This window comes from Dermacentor silvarum, chromosome 5 (genome assembly GCF_013339745.2).
Source record: "Dermacentor silvarum isolate Dsil-2018 chromosome 5, BIME_Dsil_1.4, whole genome shotgun sequence".
In the NCBI taxonomy this organism is placed as follows: Eukaryota; Metazoa; Arthropoda; class Arachnida; order Ixodida; family Ixodidae; genus Dermacentor; species Dermacentor silvarum.
This window is the reverse complement of record NC_051158.1, coordinates 144,199,527-144,223,362: the sequence shown is the minus strand read 5'-3', so window position 1 is coordinate 144,223,362 and position 23,836 is coordinate 144,199,527. Positions and strand designations below refer to the sequence as shown.

Below are 23,836 nucleotides of genomic sequence, written 5' to 3'. Positions count from 1 at the left end.
AAGCTACATATGGAAAATGCATGCAGAAAAGACCTCGGCCATAGCCTGGAGGATACCATCTCAGAAGCAATGAGAGAAGCTTCATGCCTCCTAACGTTGACAGCGAAGCGTTCCCAATTTGACGTAGAACTGGAGAGGCTAACGGCACTTCGACGACGAGGTGAAAGGAGATACAGGCGCACGAAGGCAGTTTGTGAGCTGAGAATGCGACGAAGAACACAGAAGAAAATCCAGCGCCGTTTGGACAAATTGCAGGAACAACGTTCGAAGTCCTTTTGTGAATCACTGGACCCTCGTAAACCACTGCCATACATCTGGAGGACAGTTCGTGGCCTCCGCTCGTCTCCGCAACAGTGACATCCTTTCATGGCCTTAGTCCTACATCACTGCCAGACGCAACTTGAGGTGGCAAATGATTTTTGTGCGCGGATCGCTGGCGTGTGTGTCACCACAAACGCCGAAGATCTTAGTGTCGTCCCTGTGTCTGGCGTCCCAGAAATGGACCTTCCATTTACTATGGAAGAACTTGATGCATCTTTGGCTGATTCTCTACGTTCATGTTCACCAGGGCCTGACGGCATCACCTACGCAGCTCTTGCCCATCTTGGACAAGAGGCCAGGCAAGAGCTGTTGAATTACTACAACCGCTCATGCCATGACAGAATTTTTCCTCAGCAATGGAAGTAAGTCGGCTTGTACCGCTACTAAAACCAGGAAAGTCGCCTTTAGACCTGTCATCATATCGCCCTATTGCCCTGGCAAGTTGCATTGGGAAAGTAATAGAAAACATTATCCTTACACGCCTAGAATGGTACCTTGAACGCCACAATATGTACCCTGACTCAATGACAGGCTTTGGGCAAGGCAGGTCTTCAATAGACAATGTTATCGACCTCACAACGTACATACAGCAACAAAAATGCCTCAAGCGCATATCAGTCGCATTCTTTCTTGATGTGAAAGGGGCGTATGATAATATCACACATGAAGCGATCCTTGAGTTGGAGGCTGTTGGAATCTGTGGCCGTATGTTTCAATGGATCAGAGACTATTTGACCAGAAGGTCCTTTGTGCAGACCGAAAATGGCCCCTCTGCCAACTATTATACCTAGGCCGGCATCCCACATGGCGGGGTATTGAGCCCTATTCTCTTTAACCTAGCTATGATTGGCCTTGCTGAACTATTACCGAAGACAATACACCCGTCAATCTACGCCGATGATATTTGTCTTTGGTCTTCTGCGGTGACTCGTCTTTAAGTGCGCGCAAGAACTCAGCGGGCAGCCACCCTAACTTGTTCGTATCTCCGAAAACAATGCTTTAGTATGTCCATCGAAAAATGTGCGCTCATCGCGTTTACGCGCAGACCCACGACACCGTACCCTGTTTATCTCAATTAGCCAGGCTATTACATACCAGAAGTCTAACCGCTTCTTGGGTGTGATTATCGACAGGAACCTTTCATGGAGCCCCCACTGCATCTACCTGAAGCGGAGACTAGTTTAGATTGTACATACAATGACGTTCCTGTGTGGGAAAACTTGGGGAACGTCGGTGCGGTCCATGCTGCAGTTGTACAGAACACTGTTTCTGGCCTTTTTACGATACAGCTTGCGCGGTTTTGGCGAACACATGCAAAACAAATATTCGTACCCTCCAAAGTTTGCAAGGCCACGCTCTGCGGACATGTCTTGGACTTCCACGATGCGCCTCGACTCATGCAAGAATCATGATTGCAAGAGACTACTTGGTTCCAACATACATCACGGTTGACAACCTCAGAGCACACATTCGACACCTGTGTCGCGTGCCTAGTTATCACATTGCTGCTTTGCCGGCAGAAAGACCTCAGGCCACGTTTTCTAAACTTGTTGCGCCACATCAAGGCTGCCTTCCATCGGGATTTACACCAGCAGCAAGACTACTGTCATGCCCATGGTGTTTACGACAGCCACAAGTAAACCTCACAATTCCGGGAATTACGCAGAAGATCTGTCATTCCACGGTAGCTCTACGACAGTTGACATTATCATTACTGAACGATGCATGTGAACTAAGAACGAAGGTTTACACTGATGGATCTATCTCAGCCAATAGTTCCACAGGCGCTTTTATCCTCTCGGGCTTACATGTCACAAGGATGTTCATAGTGTCCCACATAACGACCTCTACGGCAACAGAACTTGTCGCCCCACGTGCTGCTGTTATTTACATCGTAGAAACAACACCTCGAAAGTGGGTAATTTTTTGTGACTCCAAGGCAGCCCTTCAGAGTCTGCAGTCAGCATTATGAAGCAAGACACATGAACAACTGGTGTTTGAGACCAGAGAGGTTCTCTATCAAGCCCTCATGAATGGACATGACATCATCTTTCAACGGCTGCCGGGGCACTGTGGCATCGTCGGTAATGACATCGATGATGATGCCGCCCGGTCAGCCAACAAGGAAACCCTGACAGTGCCTATACCCTTATCAAGGACAGAAGCTGCGAGGGGTCTTCGCATACTCGCTCAAACCGAGAAAGAAACTTCATGGAGCAGCCCGAGTTTTACGAACTGTTGTCTCCACCGGCTGGATCCTACACTGAGGGGGCAGATTCCATCGAAATTCCCCTGCCATGATGCAACGTTACATTGCCGCCTCTGGCTAGGGGTGGCTTTTACGAAAGCGTACTCATTCCTTCTGGGCATGTCCGATCCACCAATCTGTGACTATTGCAACCAGAGCACTGCACGGGCTCGGGCTTACCCGAAAGCCGGGGCCCGGCCCGGCCCGTGGGCCGGGCCGGGCCGGGTAGAGCAGTTTTTTCACGGGCTCGGGCCGGGCTCGGGCACGGCGTGCGCTTTTTGACCCGGGCCGGGCTCGGGTTTTTTCACGCGGGCCCAGCCCGGGCTCGGGCTTTCTGCGAGTTATTCTCGGGCTTCTCAACTCTGAAAAACAGGTATTTTCGGTCTCGGGCCGGGTTCGAGCCGGGCTCGGGCAGTGCTCTAATTGCAACTGTGACGAGGCGGTGGAACATGTGTAGTGTTTTTGTCCTCTTTATGAGATCGATCGCGACATTCTGCGGAGTGTGTTAAACCGATTAGACAGCAGACCATTTTCAGAGACAAAGATTTTTGGACCCTGGCCCCACACGTCGCAGGCTTACAAAGCGACACGGGCATTGTTACAGTTCATGAAGTCGACTGGCCTCAGTGACCGATTGTGAAGTGTTCGACAACCGCACGTGTTCATACGGAGAATACTTTCTTCCCTCTCTTTCCTTTCTTTTCATCCCTTTAAACCCCTTCCCCTGTGTAGGTTAGCAAACTGGACGTGCGTCTGGTTAACCTCCCTGCCTTTCTTTTCTTCTTTTTCCTCCTCCTCCTCCAGTGTTCGAAGCAGGCGCTAAAGAGTTCCTTCTAACACTGGCGCCTACTTAGTCCCGCATCTACAGGAACCTATGTCGGCGGCAAAGAGGTTCATTGAAAAGCGGCACGTATGTACACCTCACTTAATACTTCTGACCCAAGCTTGTCTGACGGTTGTTTTCAAGCCATGTACCTTAATCACAGCAGCCCAGTGCGATAACTATTCGACCACAGACAACCCAACGACCCAGGTTGTTGGGAAAACGAATTGAAACATTCATAGAAAGATAGATAGCTCTGGAAAGTGGGTGCAGTACCCTAATAATATTAAAGCATGAGAAATTACATGTACACAGTTTCTTGGTTTCTTTAGTGAGGAATTTAGTAAAGAAACAGTTAGTGGCCTAGTTTTGATGCAGTAGCCATTTTGTTTCACATCGTTCACTCTCTTTTTGCACTAGCACTCTGCAGCGCTATCATAGCGAATGAAGTTCACTTTGTGAAAATAAGCGCTGCTTGCGCTAACCTACCTGCCACGTGTTCTTTGATCCGCTGTGCAATGGGGCCGCGTTCCTCCGCCTTCCAATTTGGTCGCAGGACAACAATGGAACAATGGCGGCTGGTGCCCCTCCGAGAATCGGGTGCGCCACACCGAGCACGGCTACTTCGGCCACCCACTCAAGCTCGAGAACGCATTGCTCCACCTCGAAGGGCTCCACATTGGTGTCGAAACACTTGATGACGCTCTTCAGCCGCTCGGTCACAAATAGTCGCCCAGAGTGGTCGTAGTAGCCCACATCACCTGCGCGCACACTCTGCGTCACTCACCGACTTCCTACTACCAGTCACGTGACATCGTAGTAGCCCAGGTTCTCTGGGAACATACAGCATCTAAGTGATGTCAATCTTTCTACAAATGACATGAAGTTTGATGCTTGCTGAGCCGCGCTTTATTGCGGACACAGCAGTCTACACAATGTGATTGCAGGAGCAGGGCTATATTTGCAGATTCCAATTGGCTTAAACGTTTGATATGGTCACAGGGCATCCAAACCTCATTAGAGTAATGCAGCTACTGTTGTATGGTTACTAAGGTTCAGTGTGAATTCGACCTGAGTCTGTGGTTACGTTATTTCATAATTAAAACACTGGAAGTTGAGAAGACTATAGAATAGGCAGGCTGGACAGGACTGCAAATGACAAGCAAGTAGCAGCTTCAATACGTAAAGTTTGCTTATATACTGCACAAAATGCCTCACATTTGACACGGAGTATCACTAAACAGAAAAGAAATCCTGTGCAAGCTATATCACGACAACTGTTCACCTTATTCGGATTAAAATCAAGCAACGTACAGCGACACACCATATTACTGGAGATAACTTTCTTAATCTGCAGTGGTCATTCTCGGACTTCCATTTCTTTGGCTATGTGCGTCTTGCAGTGTCTGCAGAATCGGCCTTCACAGCTATAGCGCTTGCTTTCTACGGTCGCCCATGACTATCAAAACATGACTATGACTGACACCGCATTGCCGACAATGGAATGACGAAGACAGAATGACGTCGACGAAACGACGAAGGCGCGATAACGGCAATGACATGACGAAGACGGGATGATAATTCCCAAGGGCTGCCAATGGTATAACGACGACAGGGCGACGACGAAGGCCTTATGAGAATGGCATGATGAGGAGTGTATGAAGACGATGGCCTGACGAAGACGGTACGAAAAGAATTGGTTAACGAAGCAGGAATGACGAACAGAGGTTGGCAAATGCCCTGATGTTTATTTTGCTCTCTAACCCTCACGCCGCAAGCACCGTGGTCACTTCAACCTCAGCCTCAAGTTGAAGCATTTGACCTTTGTCCTCACCTATAAAAGCTGACCGTCCTCACCCTCAGCACAGAAAGCTGTACTCGCCGCCCGGCCCCTCACCCTGACGCTGAAAAGGCTACCATCCTTATTTTACCTTCGGTTTGCTTCAATTTCCAATAAACCATTTGCTCGATCCGCGAGCTTAGTTTACAAAACTGGGGCCCGATTCACAAAAACTTTCTTAAGCTAAAACTGTTCGTAGAAGCGGATGTCAGCCAATCGTGGTGTTGGAGATATCATTAGCGAAGGCGGCTGACCAGTTGCAAGCAGCACTTTGTGAATTTGGTCCCTGATTGTCTAGTGCAATTTTTATTCTCAAAGTGTGCCGCGCTGCCTCGCTTTCAGGTGCTTGACCATTGGTCGGCAAAATAGACGGTGCTGACTCCGACTCTCACAAATTCTATTTTTGCTTAGAGCTCACTCAGACTCAGAGAAATCGAAATTCTACTCAGCGGGGATCACTCCCACTCAGACTCACTAGAATTATACTCAGGCGGGATGACTCGGACCACGGTGCAAGAATAGACAGGCGTCTCAATGACACCGTCTGTAGAACGAGTTGTCTGCAATAATGTCGGGCTTCCTCGCTTTGACGGCAGGAGCGCTGCAGTGTTGGAATCTCTTGATTGAAGCCGAAAGGAACGGACGTGCAGGCGTATGTGCCTTCTCAGCGCAGCATGAGCAGCATGCCCACGCGATCACTTTCTTTTATTTGATATTTCGCGCGTTTTTTTAGGAGTATTTGGTTAGCCGAGTAATCTTTAAAAAAATATTTTTAATGGTTTTCAGTATCTTGGTATTTTTTGCGTTGATATAAGTAGGTAACAAATCATTGCACTGTTGTTACAGACTACGGTTACCTTGTACTGCGCCTTGTTAGTACAAGATGACGGTTGGTACTAGCAAGAATCCACCAGTGCGCTGTACTGAGTCCGGGCATTCTTAAGCGTTGGAAGAAACCCGGCTTGCGTCGGTACGCGAAGTGAACGGTGCAGATTTTATCTGTTGGATGTGTGTTAGGCTCGCGGATAGACAATCTAGAGCAGGAGAAGGATATTAGCTAAGCAGGTTGAAAAGCTGGAAAAGGAACTTAAAAGCGAACAGCGGCACAGGAAGGTAGTAGAAAAGCTAGCGAACGTAGAAATAAAGCTTAGGGCCACCATTCCGCAAGGCAATGATGAATGCATCGATGCGAGTACGGCGAACGGATCTGGCTCCGATGCGGGAACAGCTAAGGAAATCGAAACCACCACGCCGGAAAGCAGTAGTGGAAACGTCAGTGGTGGTCACGACGGGGCTACCTTTGACTAACTGGCCACGGTAGACAAGTAAGCGCAGGGTTATGATAAGACAGGAGGGGAGGGCGTCACTGCCCCACGTGCAGCTGTCGGTGACGAGGAGCAGGACAATCGTCGAGTTGTCGTTGTTGGCGATTCCAACGTGCGTAAAGTAGAACCGGCGATAACACAGAGCGTATGCGCAGGCGAACGAGTCCAGGTTAGCGCGCTTCCGCGAAAACCGATTAGAGGGGTGATAGCGAAAGCCAAGGAACGCATGTGGGACACATTGGAAGAGAGGCACCTTGTAGTGATCAGGGGCGGAGTGACTGACGTACTCCAGGGACAAGGGGCAGGGATCACGAAACAAACAGCCAAAGGGTTTACCGACCTGCGGAATGTTTCAAAGGAAGCACAAATTGCGCAGTGCACAGCGCCACAGTTTGAAAGGAGGGGGTATGCAATTGAAATTGACGTTCTTGCAGTAAACAGGGAAACTTGAACTCTAGCTAAAGTAATGAATTTTACGGTCATTGACATCAACCGAGGAGTGCACCGAGCAGGCAGCGAAGGCGCTTTTGTGCGTGACGGGATACATTTTAGCTAAAGTTTAGCAACACCGGCTGGACGTCGATTCGCAGCGCGAGCTGTAGCTTTTTAACACGAAAGTGTTTTATGCCGGGGTCCACCAAGACTTCACTGACGTATTTCCGTCACGGAAATACGTCATAGAACATAATACAAAGAAAGAAACCAGAAGAAAAAGTTCCACAAACATGCAAAATTTGGAAATCGAACCCACGACCTCTCGGTCCGCGACGATAGATCGCCGAGCGTTTAACCCATTGCGCCACAAACGCATTTGCAGAGAGCTACACAGACGCGCCTTATATATCTAACACTCCTCCGTGTACCCGCGCTCTTGCTCAGGGCGGTGCCGCCGCCTACGAGCAGAAAAGAGAAGTACTGCATTATGACACTAACGCGCACCGACAGTGAACGCTTCGGTGGTCTCAGCACTGCGACGCCTCGATGCCAGCATTCGAAGGGACGCTGGCATCAAGAAGCACTACCAACGCCACCTAGGTGGCGTTCACCGTACTCAGCACAGCGGAGCGTGGCCTCCGCAATTAGCTCTGAAAATGTTTCTGAAGTTGATCGCGGAGGCTGCAATTACGACGCGCTGTACGCGCTGATTTGACTCGGTGACGATTCAGTTACGTGCTTTGTCTTGCGCGTTGTATTAGTGTGTCAGTTACGTGCTTCGTCTTTCGCGTTGTGCTAGCGTGTGCAGCGTAGTGCAGCTTCCATATGCACGACGGTTGCTCATGGTCATCGACGTTGGTAGTCGTGATGGAGGAGACGTGCCACCAGGCGTCAGCGTGGGTGCATCAACGCCTAAGGGCGCTTTAGCCACAAAACACCAATAGACATTATATATCAATGTGCAATAAACATTACACTACTTCTGTGAAGACACGTTTCACTTTCGTGTTCTATACCGATTCCTATATAAGAGGGATCAACCACATTTTTTAGGCAGGCCCCAGGCAATCAGGAAGCAGGATTAAGTATTGAACGTAGCGAAACACCAGTAAAGGGCGCAGTTACACGACCAGGAGTTAGGAAATGACTCACAAAGGATAAGAACAGGGAAGGTAAAATTTGCTACATTAACATGCAGGGTGGTCACAAGCACGAAAAATGGCGGGAAATTCAAACGCAGCTGAATGATGAAGTGATTAGCGTGTACGCCTTGACCGAAACGCTTCTTCGAGATTTGGAGCAGGCGCCTGTTATTGACAATATTGTATGGGAAGGGTGCAACAGAATGAACGGGTCAAGGAAAGGCGAAGGCATAGGCTTACTAATTAGGCGAGTTCTCAAGTGGCAAAGGGTAAAAAAGAGATGTAAGGAGCATTTATGGATTAGCGGCCCACGGCAAGGCAAAAAGACGTGACTGGGGGTAGCTTACCCATGAACAGTTAGTGATAGCAGAGAAAAAAATAAGGAGTTTATTGATTGCATGAGAAGCGATATTAATTAGTTCAAGAAATTGAGCCAGGTGATGTCATTGGGAGATATGAACGCGCACGTGAACGATTTAGACGAATATACTGATTACAACGGCTCTCTAGTGCTGAATATGTGTGATGAACAGAACGTCATAGTCGTTAACAGGGAGAATAAGTGTTATGGACAGGAAACAGGCAGTCATGTATCGACTACGCCTTAAACTCATAAATTGTCTGCGAACAACTACACCAAATGATAATAGACGAAAATGGAAAAAATAGCCTCGGTAGCAATCATAGACGTTTAGCAGTGTGTGTGTGCATTAAAGTTTGGGAGAAATACCAACGCGGAACATGAACCAATAGCCTCAAAAAGTTTAAAAATGAATGAATATCAAATTAGAGAGATCGCCAAAAAACATAGACAAGTAAATTGAGGCTTTTCCTACAGCAGTATGGGAATATAAGGAACTGGTAGACGTTATGCAGCTGGAAATAAGGCAGACATGGCAAAAGAACTTGTGGATTGGAAACAGGAAACCCCTTTAAGTGGTGGAACAAGAAAATAAGACAAGCAGCTACAGAAAAGCGTAAAGAGGCATCTAGGGATCATCGAGAAGCCAAAAAGTTGCGATTACACGAAGAGGCCCTCCTAAATGGAACACATGCCGAAAAAAGAAAAAGGTGGCGAGTAAGGTCGTGCAAGAGAAAATTAAATGCGCAAGTGAACGTTGGGTGCATAACATTTACAAAAGAGACAAAGGCGCCCCAAAAAGATTCTGGAACCTTATAAACCACTCGGAGATCCAACTAAAAAGTCGAAAAACGCTATAAGGGATGAAGGGCGGTAAAATCTACGAAGGAGACGATGCGCTTTGGTACATCGCAGGCGTTATTAGGGATAACTTCGGCACGAGAAAAAGCGTAGTTCAGATCTATCACTGGTCAACTATTTTAGATTTTACTAGCTGGGTGACATTTCTAGTGGAAGTGGATCCAGCAACAACAGAGAGGCTTGAGAGATCAAAATTTAGCATAGAAAGCTTTTATTTGAAAAAGGCAGCAGAAAATGTCCCTAATAACACGGCAGCAGGATCCGATGAAATCCCAATACAGCTAATCAAAAACTTCGATCCAAAGAGCAAGGCACTGCTGACTAATGTCATAAAGCAAGTGATTAGAACGAAGAATACTCCGGTTGGGTGGCGCGAAAGCAAGATGAACCTCATCAACACAGGTAAAGGAGATAAGGATAAGGCGAGCACGTACAGGCCAGTTACAGTAGCATCGATGATATTGACGCGAAATAAGTTGGCACGTTGTAATACTATCCCCTACTAAGACGATGTTAGTGGTTGCGCGCGCGCCCTCCGAGGATCAGCCATTGCTAAAGGCAGACGTTTTTCTTTTGGCCAATCTGTCGCTGGTCAACTATTTTAGATTGTAATAGCTGGATGACATTTCTAGTGGAAGTGCTGGGTACGGTAGATGTTAAGATCTCCGGAGCATACCCCAGACCTAAGCCCGGCGAGTAGTTTGGCCTAGCTTACCCCTGTGCATGTACATGTACGTACCAGTCGAAGTCTCCAGGGACTTCAGCCACAGCACGGTCTGCTACCCGAATGAACTAGAATGACGAACCAACCACGTGGCCGCATCGCACGTGGCCGTCAATCACACTCGGACGCCGAATCTTTTCCACAGAAGTGCTTCAGAGGACGCCGATGACTGGCTTGAACATTTTGACCGGGTCGCCAACCTCAACGACTGGACCCACGAGCGTAAGCTACGCTACGTGTACTTAACTCTGGAAGATTCCGCAAAAACACGATTTGAGAACCACGAGGCGACACTGACGTCATGGGAAGAATTTCGTTGGCAGTTCCTCAATGCCTTCGCCAGGGCGGACAGGAAGGAGAGGGCGCAGTTAGCAATGGAGGTGAGAATTCAAGGCCCGAATGAGCGAGTGACAGCGTACATAAAAGACATGAATCGGCTCTTCAGAGGTGCGGACCCTTCGATGACTGAAACAAAGAAAGTGCGCCACCTTATGGACGGCGTCAAAGAGGAAATCTTTGCTGGTCTTATTCAAAACCTGCCAACGACACTTGCAAAGTTCCATGACGAAGCCACTACCATGGAAAAGGCCCTTCAACAGCGGCTCAGGCAATGCAACCGCGACGCCTTGATTTCAAGAGAGCTCTCTGCCGTTACCCTCGGCAACGACATCGGCGTCTTGCGAGAACTCATCAGGGCTGTCATCAAGGAGGAACTGCTGAAGATACAGACGACCGCTGCCCCTGTGGGACAACTTTCGATTGCGGAAATGCTGCGCGCCGAGGTCCGACAGGTCGTCCTTGTTCCCGCACAGTACGAGGCACCAGAGCAGGGACCGCGTGCTGAAATGAATTACGCTGAAGCAGTACTCCATCCACCACCTCAAGTGCATACATCATGGTACACCCCGGTCAACAAATGGACGTAAGCTTCTGGCCTCGCACTTCACCAAACATCACCGAAGCAAAAACTAGGAAGAGCGACGTCCGGCGCACCACAAACTACAAGCACCTTTGTTTGCATTGTGGTGATGCCGGGAACATCTACAGAATGTGTCCTGCACCTCGTCCACAACCTGCTTAGAAGCCGGCGGAAATATAGAGTTTCTTCGCGAATCATCGCAAAGTTGATCAACGATGGCACGAGTCCCGTTTGTCATCTCCTGCTCGTTGCAGGTCACCATCACCTAGCCAAGCCTTCGCTCGCGGCGCTCTCAGACGCCGCTCGCCTAGCCCAGTGGGTGGGAAAAAGTGAGCTCAGCGACCTCCTGAGACGAGGCCGCTGACATCGACTGTACGCAAGATCCTCCACTACGACGACAACGACGAAAACAGAACGACGCAGACGTACAGACGCAGTCAAACACCGTACGAGAGGTAATAACGTCGAACATTCCCGTCACTGTAGACGACGAAGAAATAACAGCGTTAATCGACACTGAAGCGGACACCTCGGTTATGAGCATGGACCTTGCCTGCAAGCTGAAGAAAGTTTCTACCGAGTGGACTGGGTTGCCGATTCTCACTGCAGGAGGCCATCTGCTAACCCCGGTAGGAAGATGCACAGCGCGAGTGAGCATTCGTGGGTTTACGTACCTCGGAGATTTCGTTATCCTCCCAAGTTGTTCGAGGAACCTAATTATGGGAATGGACTTTCTGAAGGCTAATGGAGCCCTGATTAACTTACGAAAACGTTACAAAGGTAACGTTTTCAACGGCGCAGACCTTAACAGGGAGCAGCACTGAAGACATTAATGTCAACGCCTCGAGGATTGTCGACGAGAATATCACTGTGCCGCCACGGAGCAGCGTATTGACCCTCGTAACCTGTGACGCATTCGACGACTATAAGCGTATCGCCGAGGCAAATATACCACCGCTGCTGCATCGCCCGGCGCCTTGTCCGAATACAGTATAAGTGCTCGCAAGGTTTGTCGACAAACTTCAGTCATGAGGTATCAGCACGTCCCTCAAGGTACAGCTGTAGCGTTACTGAACGACATTGCGGACTTCTCCGACGTCGGCACGTGACAAGTTACTTTACCGGATGCACCGGCTGACGCCAGCCTGCGCACCCGCGTCCATATTAAGGATGTCTTCGCAGATATACAGAAGGATCAGCTGCTGGGCTTAATGACAGAATTGTCTGGCTATTATTCCACGGGCTCTGAAGCCCAGCGCACCTCCGTTACGCAACACCGGATAGTTACAGAGGTGTCGGCGCGGCCTGTTCATCAGCATCCATACGGCGTCAAGTTCAAGAAATGCTAAATGATGACGTCATCCAGCCGTTGACAAGTCCGTGGGCATCGGCTGTCGTACTAGTAAAAAAGAAAGACAACACACTCCACTTCTGCATTGACTATAGACAGCTTAACTGATTCACCTGATGCGATGATTACGCCCTGCCGTGGATCGATGACGCTTTGGACCACCTGCGTCATGCTCAGTTCTTTACTTCGTTAGACCTAAAGTCAGGGTACTGGCAAATCTAAGGGGAAAGCGTGACCGTAAAAAAACCGCCTTCGCGACTCCCGTTGGCTATTCTAATTTAAAGTCCTGCCTTTCGGTCTCTGTTCCGCTCCTGCTATGTTTCAACGAATGATAGACACTGTACTCGTTGGACTAAAGTGGCAGACGAGTCTAGTGTACCTAGACGACGTTGTGTTTTCCAACACGTTCGATGAACATCTCGCCCGGCTACGAAGTGTCCTTACCGCAATACGCAAGGGAAACCTCACCATAAAGCCTGAAAAATGTTACTTTGGCTTGCAGGAACTCAAGTTTCTAGGTCACGTGGTCAATTCCCAAGGTGTACGACCAGACCCAGAAAAGGTCACTGCCGTTGCCGATTTTCCTCATCCTAAAGACAAGAAGGCTGTTCAGCGGTTCCTGGGCCTCTGCGCTTACTACCGTCGTTTGGTTGAAGGCTTCTCAGAAAATGATTAACCTCTCACGAGACGACGCGACAAGTTGTGCCCTTTGCGTGGACGGAAGACCAAGAGCAGACCTTCACCGAATTGAGCAAACGCCTTCAATCCGCTATGGTGCTGGCGCATTGTGATGACACCACGGTAACAGTTCACACAGACGCAAACAACGTAAGACTCGGAGCCATTCTGGTTCAAAGGCAAGGCGACGCAGAACGTGTAATTGCGTTCACGAGCAGTACTCTCACAAAAGCAGAGGTTAATCATTCAACCACCGAAAAAGAATTTTTAGCAGTCGTGTGGGCCATCAGCAAATTTCGACCCTACTTATACGGCCTGCCATTTCGAGCGATCAGTTATCACCACTAGCTCTGCTTTCTTGCCACTCTACAAGACCCGCCAGGTCGCCTCGCTCGTTGGAGCCTCCGCCTCCAGGAATACGAGATAATTCTTGTCTACAGATCCGGCCATTAGTATAGCAACGCTGACTGCTTGTCACGTTCTCCTAATCCCTTGACATCCTCCGACTTGGAGCTAGATTTGCCGTTTCTTGCTGTCGTGGACGCGGTGCGCATGGCTTACAATCAACGTGCAGACTCTGAGCTGCTTCCAGTTATCCTATATATCGAGGGAGCTGACGTTGTTGTCCCACGCCCACTTTCACGAGGATCGACGTCGTACTGCCTGCGGAACGATGTCTTCTACAAGAAAAGTTTCGAGAACAGGCCGGAAACGTTCCTTCTCGTCGTTCCGACGGCACCACGCGAGGAAGTTTTACAGGCGTGTCACGACGACCGCTTTGCCGGCTACTTAGGCTGTGCGAGGACATTAACGCGCATACAGCAGAAATACTATTGGTCACACCGATTTTCGTCGGTTCAGCGCTATGTGACGTGCCGTGACTGTCAGAGGCGTAAAGTCTGACCCGTCAAGCCTGCCGGCCTCCTTCAGCCTTTGGATACGCATCCGGCACCGTTTCAACAGTCCGTTCCCTGCGTCATCCTTGCAAAACAAGTGGATATTCGTGGCAACTGACTATTTAACTCGCTATGCGGAGACGAAAGCTGTGCCGTGGGGAACTGCTGCTGAAGTCGCCAGCTTCTTTGTCCCCAACATCTTGCTTCGTAACGGTGCACCCGCTGTACTCACTAGTGACTGCGGTGCAGCGTTTACAAAGGATTTATTGCAACAAGTCGTCACGATGGCGCCCACCGACCACCGAAAGACCATAGCCTATCATCCCCAATCTAACGGCTTAGCAGAGCGCCTAAACAGAACCTTGGCCGACATGCTCTTCATGTACGCTGATGGGGAACACAAAACAGTGGAAGAAATTTTGCCATACGTGACGTTTGCTTACAATACCGCTGTGCAGGAGACAACCGAGTTTACACCATTCGAGCACGTTTACGGACGTCACGTTGCAACCCCCTTAGACTCCATTCTCCCGGTAGACCACGGGACCACAAGGAATGTCACCACTGAAGATATCATCGAGAAAGCCGCGGAAGCTCATCAGCTTGCTCCGAATACCGACGTAGCATACCGACGCCTGCCGTTACAACCGTACCCGACGGAACGTCCATTACTTACCAGGCGACCGCGTGTGGGTGAGGGCAACCATCCGAAACCGTGGGCTCTCGGAGAAATTGTTGCGCCGCTATTTCGGGGCCTATGGAGTTGTACGCTGCCTCAGTGATGTGAACTACGAGGAGGCGCCTCAAAGCTCTAATGCTGGTTTGAACCGACGCCGTCCCTGTGCTTAAGTTGTCCACATAGTACGGATGAAGCTGTACTACGCAAGCCAGGGATAAGCAACCCTCACAAACCGACATTCCTGCATGTTTACTTTTTTGTATCTTTTCATGTTGGCACTCTTTCCCATTGCGCTCGCCCGCTGCCCTTGAATCGACTGGGTTGGTCGCTTTTGAGAGGGGATTTTGTGAAGAAAAGTGTACAATCATTGCATACTACCGGTGCTAACATATGGGGCAGAAACTTGGAGGTTAACAAAGAAGCTCGAGAACAAGTTAAGGACCGCACAAAGAGCGATGGAACGAAAAATCCTAGGAGTAACGTTAAGAGACAGGAAGAGAGCGGTGTGGATCGGAGAACAAACGGGGGTAGACGATATTCTAGTTGACATTAAGCGGAAGAAATGGAGCTGGGCAGGCCATGTAATGCCTAGGATGGATAACCGATGGACCATTAGGGTTACAGAATGGATACCAAGAGAAGGGAAGCGCAGTCGAGGACGGCAGAAAGTCAGGTGGGATGATGAGGTTAGGAAATTCGCAGGCGCAAGTTGGAATACGCTAGCGCAAGACAGGGGTAATTGGAGATAGCAGGGAGAGGCCTTCGTCCTGCAGTGGACATAAATATAGGCTGATGATGATGATGATTTAATGACGCGAAATAAGTTGGCACGTGATGACATTGGCCCCTTGAGGCGAGAACGACGAAGTTCGTGGTTGCGCACGCGCTCTCCGAGGATCAGCCATTGCTAAAGGCAGACGTTTTGTGCCAATCTGTCGGTGGTCAACTATTTTAGCTTTTACTAGCTGGGTGACAATACTTACGATGGCAATGCAAGGCATAAAATTTGAACTGCCGAAGTGGGTGGATATAGACGATGTATTTGGGCAACTACAGAATGGGTTCAGGCATGGCAAACGCTTAGAGGATATATTAATACTAACTTAGTGCATAGAGATTTCAGTAGTTCAGAATAGACCTTTAGCGATAGCATTTCTGGATATTAAAGTAGCATATGACAAAATAGACAGGGAATTATTACGGGATACTCTTAAGCAAGTTGCCATCGACCACGTTGCGCCTCTAAATCTGATGTATTGTCTTATCTTGCTAATCTAATGTTTACTACTGACGTGAAATTTCCCGATGACCTAAAATAGCCAAGGTTTGTGCATTGTAGGAAGGTGGTAATCGAATGGAAATGTCAAACTACCGACCAATCTCTGTGTTACCAGTGTTTTCTAAAACATTTGAACGAGTCATCAATTGCAGGCTTGAATGTTTTTTTTTTTTTTTTTTTTACTGAACACAAAACCGCACAGTTTCCCAGTGCGGTTTTTTGAAGAAAAATCCACATACTAAGCACTACTCGTTATCAAAGACAAAATACTGGAATATATAGAGCACAAGCACTACAGACTTCGTCTATTCTTGGATTTTCGAAACGCGTTCGACTGCGTACAGCATGGTATTCTCTTGCATAAATTAAATTACTATGGTGTACGTCGTATTACACTTATCTTAGTTAAAAATAATTTATCATAGGATACAATACGTACGGGTGAATTACGTTTCATCTTACCGACTGACTAACTTGCAGGGTCCCTTAGGGCTCTATATTGGTAGCACAATTTTTTTAATATATATCAATGACATTACCACACTACCCGGTTCTCATGACATGATTATGTATGCTGATGACACACACGTATTCTTTACAGCCAAATCTCTTGTCCAAGCTGAGGCTATGGTAAACAGGTACGTAGATCTCTTGCAATCCTGGCTACAATGCAACATGTTTTCCTTAAATTTATCCAAAACCAGCTATATATATTGAGCCGAATTCTTTCTGCTGATTTCTATAAGGTCAACATTCAATTTAGACGTGTAATAAATAATACCTGAGGTTGATTGTAACGAATTTCTCGGTGTCTGGTTCCACTAGAACCTTTCCTCTAACACATGTGTTTCAAAATGAGCATCTGAAATAAGTAAAAGTGTTGGCTGTCTTTACAAAGTAGCTAATCTGGTACCCGTGTGGTTGAGACTGCAGATGTATTAGGCGCTTGTATATTTTAAGTTAACCTATTGTATTCTAGTATTGGGAACAACTACGACCACTAACTGTCAGAAACTGCTAGTACTTCAAAAGAAAGCATTGCGGTGCATTCATGGTTGCTATGGAAGAACAAAAGATTATTTCCGCGTCGCTGTTGTTTCACAGTTACTATTTGCTTAAAGCGAACCAAGTCTACCTTTTTCGTTTGCTGCAGCATATTAAATCCAACAAATTACAGACTCAAAACAATACTTTGTCTAATGACGCATACTATTTTGGAAAACAAATCCACTGGGTCCCCAAGACGCGTACTATAACTATGGCAAACAAAATTTAATCATCAAATAACTGCGGCTATTTACAAATTGTCGACAAGTGTTTATTTTGATGTTTCATTTGAAGTGTTTAAAAAGGAAACAAAGAAATATATTCGATTCTTGTCTTTGTTTTTTATAACACCGGTTTTACTGTTGTATGTTTAAATAACTGCATCATGTGACACTTGCAAGTGCTGGTGATATTGGATTTATATTGTTATATTTTCAGTTATGTGTTTGTGTATTCTGATGTCAGACTTTACAGGGGAGCCGAGGTCTTCGTCAGGCATTGCAGCCTTTAGCCCCGGCTTCCTCCTTTCTACGAAAGGGAAAATAAACTGCACCTCACTTCACGAAGACATAGAGGCCGATCTCGTGCAGCTGCTGAGGGATATATGTGTAGATAACCTAGTCCAAGTGGTAAGGGAAGCTCTAAAAGGTAATGAAATGGTGGGCATTCACCAAGGATTGAAGCAAGGATGTCCTCTGCCCCCATTGTTGTTCGCGCTTTATGTTAAGAATATAAAAAGCCGACTGGAAAACAGCGACATAGCGTTTTATTTATCCTACATGCGTAATGGACAAATAGTGCAACAGAAGGTTGCTAGACTAATGTCCGCAGACGACGTAGTGCTACTAGCGGACAATAAAAAAGATTTACAGCTACTTACAAATATCTGTGGCAACTCCGACACAAATCTAGGCCTTAAGTTTAGCACAGAGATATCAGGAATTATTATCTTTACTGAAGAGACGAGTAATTACGTGGTGTCAATTGAAAAGCAAGTCATACCGATAGTCAAGCAATATAAGTACCTCAGCGTATACATAAACGAAGGAAAGACTTACTCAAGCACTTACCACAAAAATCTGAATATAAGGGAGATGCAGAATGCACAAATAATGAAACACAGAGCACTGTGCGGCAACAATAAATATGAGGTGCTGCGTGGAACCAGGAGGGATTGATTTGACCTAATTTGATCTCTTAATCACATGTACAGGTACAACGTAGATATTGATGGAAAAAAATAATGAAATGCATACAAAAATGCTAGATAAAACGTGTATAGCACACTCGAAACTGAACCTGACAACGTTCAACACGCGCACCCTCTCGAAGGAGGCTAGCTTAGCATGGCTATTTGAGGAGTTATCAGGTATTGCCTGGTATATTATTGGCCTTATTGAGGTTAGAAGAACTGGTGAGGCTTATACAGTGCTGACCAATGGCCACGACCTCTGCTACAGAGGTCTTCCAGATATGAAAGAATTCAGGGTAGGATTTCTAGTCCATAAGGACATAGGGGGCAACATTGATGAATTCTACAGCATTATTGAGAGGGTAGCAGTCGTCGTAATAAAGCTGAATAGGAGGTACACAATGAAGGTAGTACAAGCCTACGCCCCAACCTACAGTCACGATGATGAAAAAATAGAACAGTTCTATGAAGATGTTCAATTAGAAATGAGAAAGGTGGAAGCTCAGTATACTGTAGTCATGGGTGACTGTTTATCGCGGACCCCGGAATGTTTATCGCGGACCCCGGCATAAAACTCTTTTGTGTTAAAAAGTATCTTAATGGTTTGTAAAGCAAATTTGGTAAATTTCGGGTAGGCTGGAATCGAACACGGGCGTCCGGGGTGCGAGGCGAGCACCAGATAAACCGCAGGCTCCCGTGTGGCGGGCAAAATGTCGTTTTTTTTGTTTGTTTGCAAGGATGTTTCACTTCGGCGTTCGTCAGTATTTGTTTTCTTTTCGTTTTTTTTTGCGCTTTCAGTATCTAGCAGCAGTTCTAGAAGAATTTACACCACAGATGCAACCGAATATATTAAGGTAGATTTGTGTTAATATATTCCTCTTTATCCTTTCCTGTACATATTCACCCACGAGGATATCACTTCATGCCCAGTCATAGGTACACTTCCCGATATCGCGATGCCGCAGATAATTGTTAGCGAGTCCGGTATCATATCACTACTTCATAATCGTAAGGTGCCATCTGCAACTGATCACGTCGGTTTCAACAAGTTACTCAAAAGTACATCACAAAGCATCTCGGGAATCTTGTGCGCTCTTTTTTCGCAAACTTTGTCATCGGGCCAAATTCCTAATGACTGGAAAACAGCCAAGGTCATACCTATATCTTTAAATCTGGCGACCGCTCATCACCACTTAACTACCGGCCCCTTTCGTTAACTAGTACCGTCTGCAAACTACTAGAGCATGTCAAACATTCGCAAATCATAACATACCTAGCGGAACATAACATAATCTTCAAATATCAGCACGGCTTCCGCAAGAGATATTCATGCGATGGGCAACTAGCTGGATTTACTAATGACTTGCTTTCATGGATTGATGCTGGAAACCATGTTGACGCCATCTTCTTAGATTTTTCGAAAGCTTTTGACCGCGTTCCTCACCACAGGCTACTACTGAAACTAAAATATCTTAACATTCACGCAGACGTCATTGCATGGATAAAAGATTTATTGTCATATCGAACTCAATTCACAAGTATTAACAACTACCACTCCTCCTCTATTCCTGTTACTTCCAGCGTTCCACAAGGGAGCGTGTTCGGCCCTTTGCTTTTTCAAGTCTATATTAATGATTTGCCTAACTGCATGACATCCCGGGTAAGATTGTTCGCCGATCATTGCGTTATTTACCGTGAAATTACTACTGACACTGACCATGAAGCACTGCAATCAGACCTAAATGCTGCTGCTGAGCACGAGATCGCGGGATCGAATCCCGGCTGCGGCCGCCGCATTTCGATGGAGGCGAAATGCAAAAACGCCCGTGTGCTTGCGCTATAGTGCACGTTAAAGAACCCCAGGTGGTCAAAATTAATCCGGAGCCCTCCACTACGGCGTGCCTCATAATCAGAACTGGTTTTGGCACGTAAAACCCCAGAAAGAAGACCTAGACGCATTGAATACATGGTGTCCTGACTGGCAAATTACCCTAAATTATATTAAAACTAAGTGGATGTCATTTTCACGCTCCTCATCTCGCATTCCAACGTCATACTCCCTTGATAATAATACAGTTGAGTTTACTATCACGTATAAATATCTAGGAGTCAATTTGCAATCGTCACATCAACATTACTCTTGCATTTGCTAACCGTACTTTTGGTTTAATCAAACACAGCAAGCGCCCTCACACCTAAAGAAACTCGCGTACGCCACCTTAATCTTGCCTAAAATTGAATATGCATGTGCCATCTCGGATCCGAACCAGGACTACATCGTACAGTAACCTTGAATCCTTGCAAAGCCATGCTACTCGTTTTATCTTTTAAGACTATTCCCCGTACTCTAGTGCTACATCTTTAAAAAATCGTGCGGAATTAGATCCCCTATCATTACGACGGAAACACGCGCGGCTGTCTCTCTTTCATAAACTTTATCATCACGAGCATTTAGACGATGACTTCTTTCTATCACGCTCCGTCATTTTTCCTCGTCGAGATCACCCTTTCAAAGTCAAACGCCCAATGTGTCACTCAGCTCTTTACGCGCAATCATTTATACCCAGAACGACACTTGACTGGAATAACGTACCATCAGACATTGATGCTGAAGTTCACCCCGATAAATTTCAAGAAAAGCTGCGTACGCATATCCGAATGTGACGTGTTTGCGCAATATAAAACTGTACTTCTTTTCTGTTTCTGGCACCTTCGCTATCCATCCGATATTCTTTTTCAGTTATTCTCTTGTTAGTGCCTTTTATGTATTTCGGAATTCTAGGTGTATCAATCGTTGAAATGTATTCTAATTTTGTGCTACTTCCCTTTTATCCGAACTTGCATTTTTCTACACAAAGTCGTGTCTGCATATTTTGTCGCTTTTGTTGCATTTTTGTAATAAAGTGTTATTACAGTATGATGATCTATCACTCCCCCCCCCCCCCCTATGTAATGCCCTCTACTGGAGGGCCTTAAGGGGTATTTTGAATAAATAAATAAATAAATAAATAAATGTTTACAAATCAAACAATAATAGTATAGCAAGAATGTGCCATAAGCCATACGAAGTACAAGAATGAAACTTAATATTAACTTCACGTGCGCTATATGGCTAATAAACACCGTTCATGCGGACAATATTAGTGCTTTCAAATGGAGACAATAAAATACCCTCATCGATGTTTGGCAGCTCACCTGTGCGCAGCCAGCCGTCCGCGTCGATAGCGGCAGCTGTTGCCTCGCCGTGATTGTAGTAGCCTACCATAACGTTCGGCGAGCGCACCATTATTTCACCACGTTCCAGCGGGGGCATCGTCCTCTGGGACTCCGGATCAATGATCTACGGTGTCACAATATAAGCAATTAAGGTGCCTGCAATCATCATCGTTTATTTTCCAGATAATATCTTCTTACATCATCGCATAATAGGGAAAGAAAACTACTTAAGAATATCGATCATACCAAGGCAAGGTTTTAACAGGATAACATTAATTAACACCAGAAGATCAGCATGATGCAGGAAGCGACCCATTCATACATTGTTCACACAGGCACAAAATAAAGAAGTGCTTACGACATCAAGTAAAGCGTCAGGTCAGGGAGCAATTTTAGAGAGCAAATTTTAGAGAAATATTTGATGCGACAAATTGTGTGCAGATCAATAAAACATGGTTCAAGTGAGCCTTATTGAATACATTGCACACATTGTATTGTGGTGTAAACGTCAGTTGCAGTTTCTGCAAATATACGGTGAGGCGAGATTTATACGTGTACGATGTAAAGGTGCACTGCTGTCGTGCTTTGTAAGGCCACTCGGTACGTGGTAGTAAATAGGTCCTCCCTGTTTCTCCGCACTGAACCAGACAGCATGCTGGTAGCGTCACACGACGGCACTCTCGATAGTTCACCAATTCCTTTAAGGCAGGGTTGTCAAACTCAAATTCAACACTGGGCCACTTATAAACCATAGAGATGGCCAAGGGCGGCATTGTGGCATGCTAGCGGGAAGGAGAGGAGTTGATTTTGCACATATAGCCACAAGTACAGCAAGCCCCAGAACACAGCAATTCAAAAGCCCAATACAAAAGTTGCGGTGGACAAGGCGACTAGAAAGAAACGATCGAAAAACGCTTTAATAAATGCGAAGGATTTCTTGGCGAACATTTGATATACTCTGACAGTATCTATCTATCTATCTATCTATCTATCTATCTATCTATCTATCTATCTATCTATCTATCTATCTATCTATCTATCTATCTATCTGGCTGTCTCTATATCTATCTATCTATCTATCTATCTATCTATCTATCCACCTATCTATGTATGTATGTATCTATCTATCTACCTGTCTATCTAGCCGCCTACGACTTTGATCTCTCATGGTCTTTCCGTTAACTTGGTGTGCACCAAAATTGGCATACTATGACAAGAGTATATGACGAACATAAATGATATGTTATGACATGAATGTCATGACATGCGTGTCATGTAGGCCATGAAAGAGCGGCCTACGTCTTGGTGCTCTCATGGTCATTTTGTTAACTTGGTAGGTACCAAAATTAGCGTAGTATGACAGGAGTGTATGATGAACGTAATCATAGGCCATGACATAAATGTCATGACATGCGTGTCATGTGGGTCGTAACAATAACCTAGCGAAAAAATTAACACTCAAAAGCCACTGAAATGGGTTCTGACGTGGGTACTAAGTGGAATGATGGTAGAAGTCATGGCCATGCCCATGATTCAGCAAAAATGAGAATGACAGCAAAAAAAGATTAACACTCAAAAACCATTGGAATGCCTTCGGATGTGGTACTAAGTGAAGGAAAAGGCTAAAGGCTGATGGTCGCATTCATAGTCATGAGCATGACTAAGGCTTTCACCTTAAGGTATCTTAGGTGTAGTTAAAGGGACTCCTGAGGACTCAGGACGTGAATGTCATGACATGTGTGTCATGTAGGTCATGAAAGAGCCGCCTACGTCTTGGTGCTATGGTCGTTTCACTAACTTGGTAGGCTCCGCGCGTACTGCTTCGCATAACACCGATTCCCACAGGGCGTGGGATCTGCCGGCTTTTTTCCTCTAAAATACACTCTGCTGCCTTCACAGATTATGGCCTAATGCCTGGTAATGCTTCACTGAGACCAAGGCTGGAATTTCCGGAGCTAGATCCTGTGCTGACGCGTTCCTTAGGAAAAACAGGAGATGTGTGTCAGTCATTCTTGAGGGCAGGGACGACTTGTTCACATTTATTAAATTAAATAGCTGCTCGCAGACATACGTGATGCCAAAATTATGCAGATTCTCGCAGCTCCCTTAGGCAATGTGGGAAATATGCATTCTTCGAGGAACTAATAAAATTCTAGTGCACCAACGTCTTAAAACTTTGGCTTGATCGTCCTGCTGGTCTGCAGCTCAGCCAACTGGTCGTGCATTTGAGAAGCCAGGCCTCGGCTTGCACCGAAAATGGTAGTGATTAAATCGAAATATTTAGAGAGGCCAGCATGCATGTCTTCGGATTTTTTTTTTTGCCGGGGAGTTTGTCGGAGCGTTGTCAGTAATGCCATAGATATCGTAGACAACTGACCCATCACATATCTCGTTGAGACCTCTTTCAATGTCCGCGCTGATCTCATTAGCATGTTCAGCGACAGCATTTGCGAAAGTCCCCGTGTTTGAAACTCCCGCTTTGAGACCTGAAGTGTTACG

General features: G+C 46.5%; 1 protein-coding gene across 1 annotated transcript in view; it reads right to left on the bottom strand.

Moving 5' to 3' along the window:
* The window catches only part of LOC119454469 (uncharacterized), a 124,272-nt gene that overhangs the window by 27,610 nt on the left and 72,826 nt on the right, over positions 1 to 23,836 (bottom strand). The window contains exons 8-9 of the mRNA XM_049668515.1: positions 21,317 to 21,461; positions 4,056 to 4,153 (exon numbers count right to left, since the gene is read on the bottom strand). Coding sequence (XP_049524472.1) covers positions 4,056 to 4,153; positions 21,317 to 21,461 — 243 coding nt within the window. The remainder of the gene's footprint in view (positions 1 to 4,055; positions 4,154 to 21,316; positions 21,462 to 23,836) is intronic.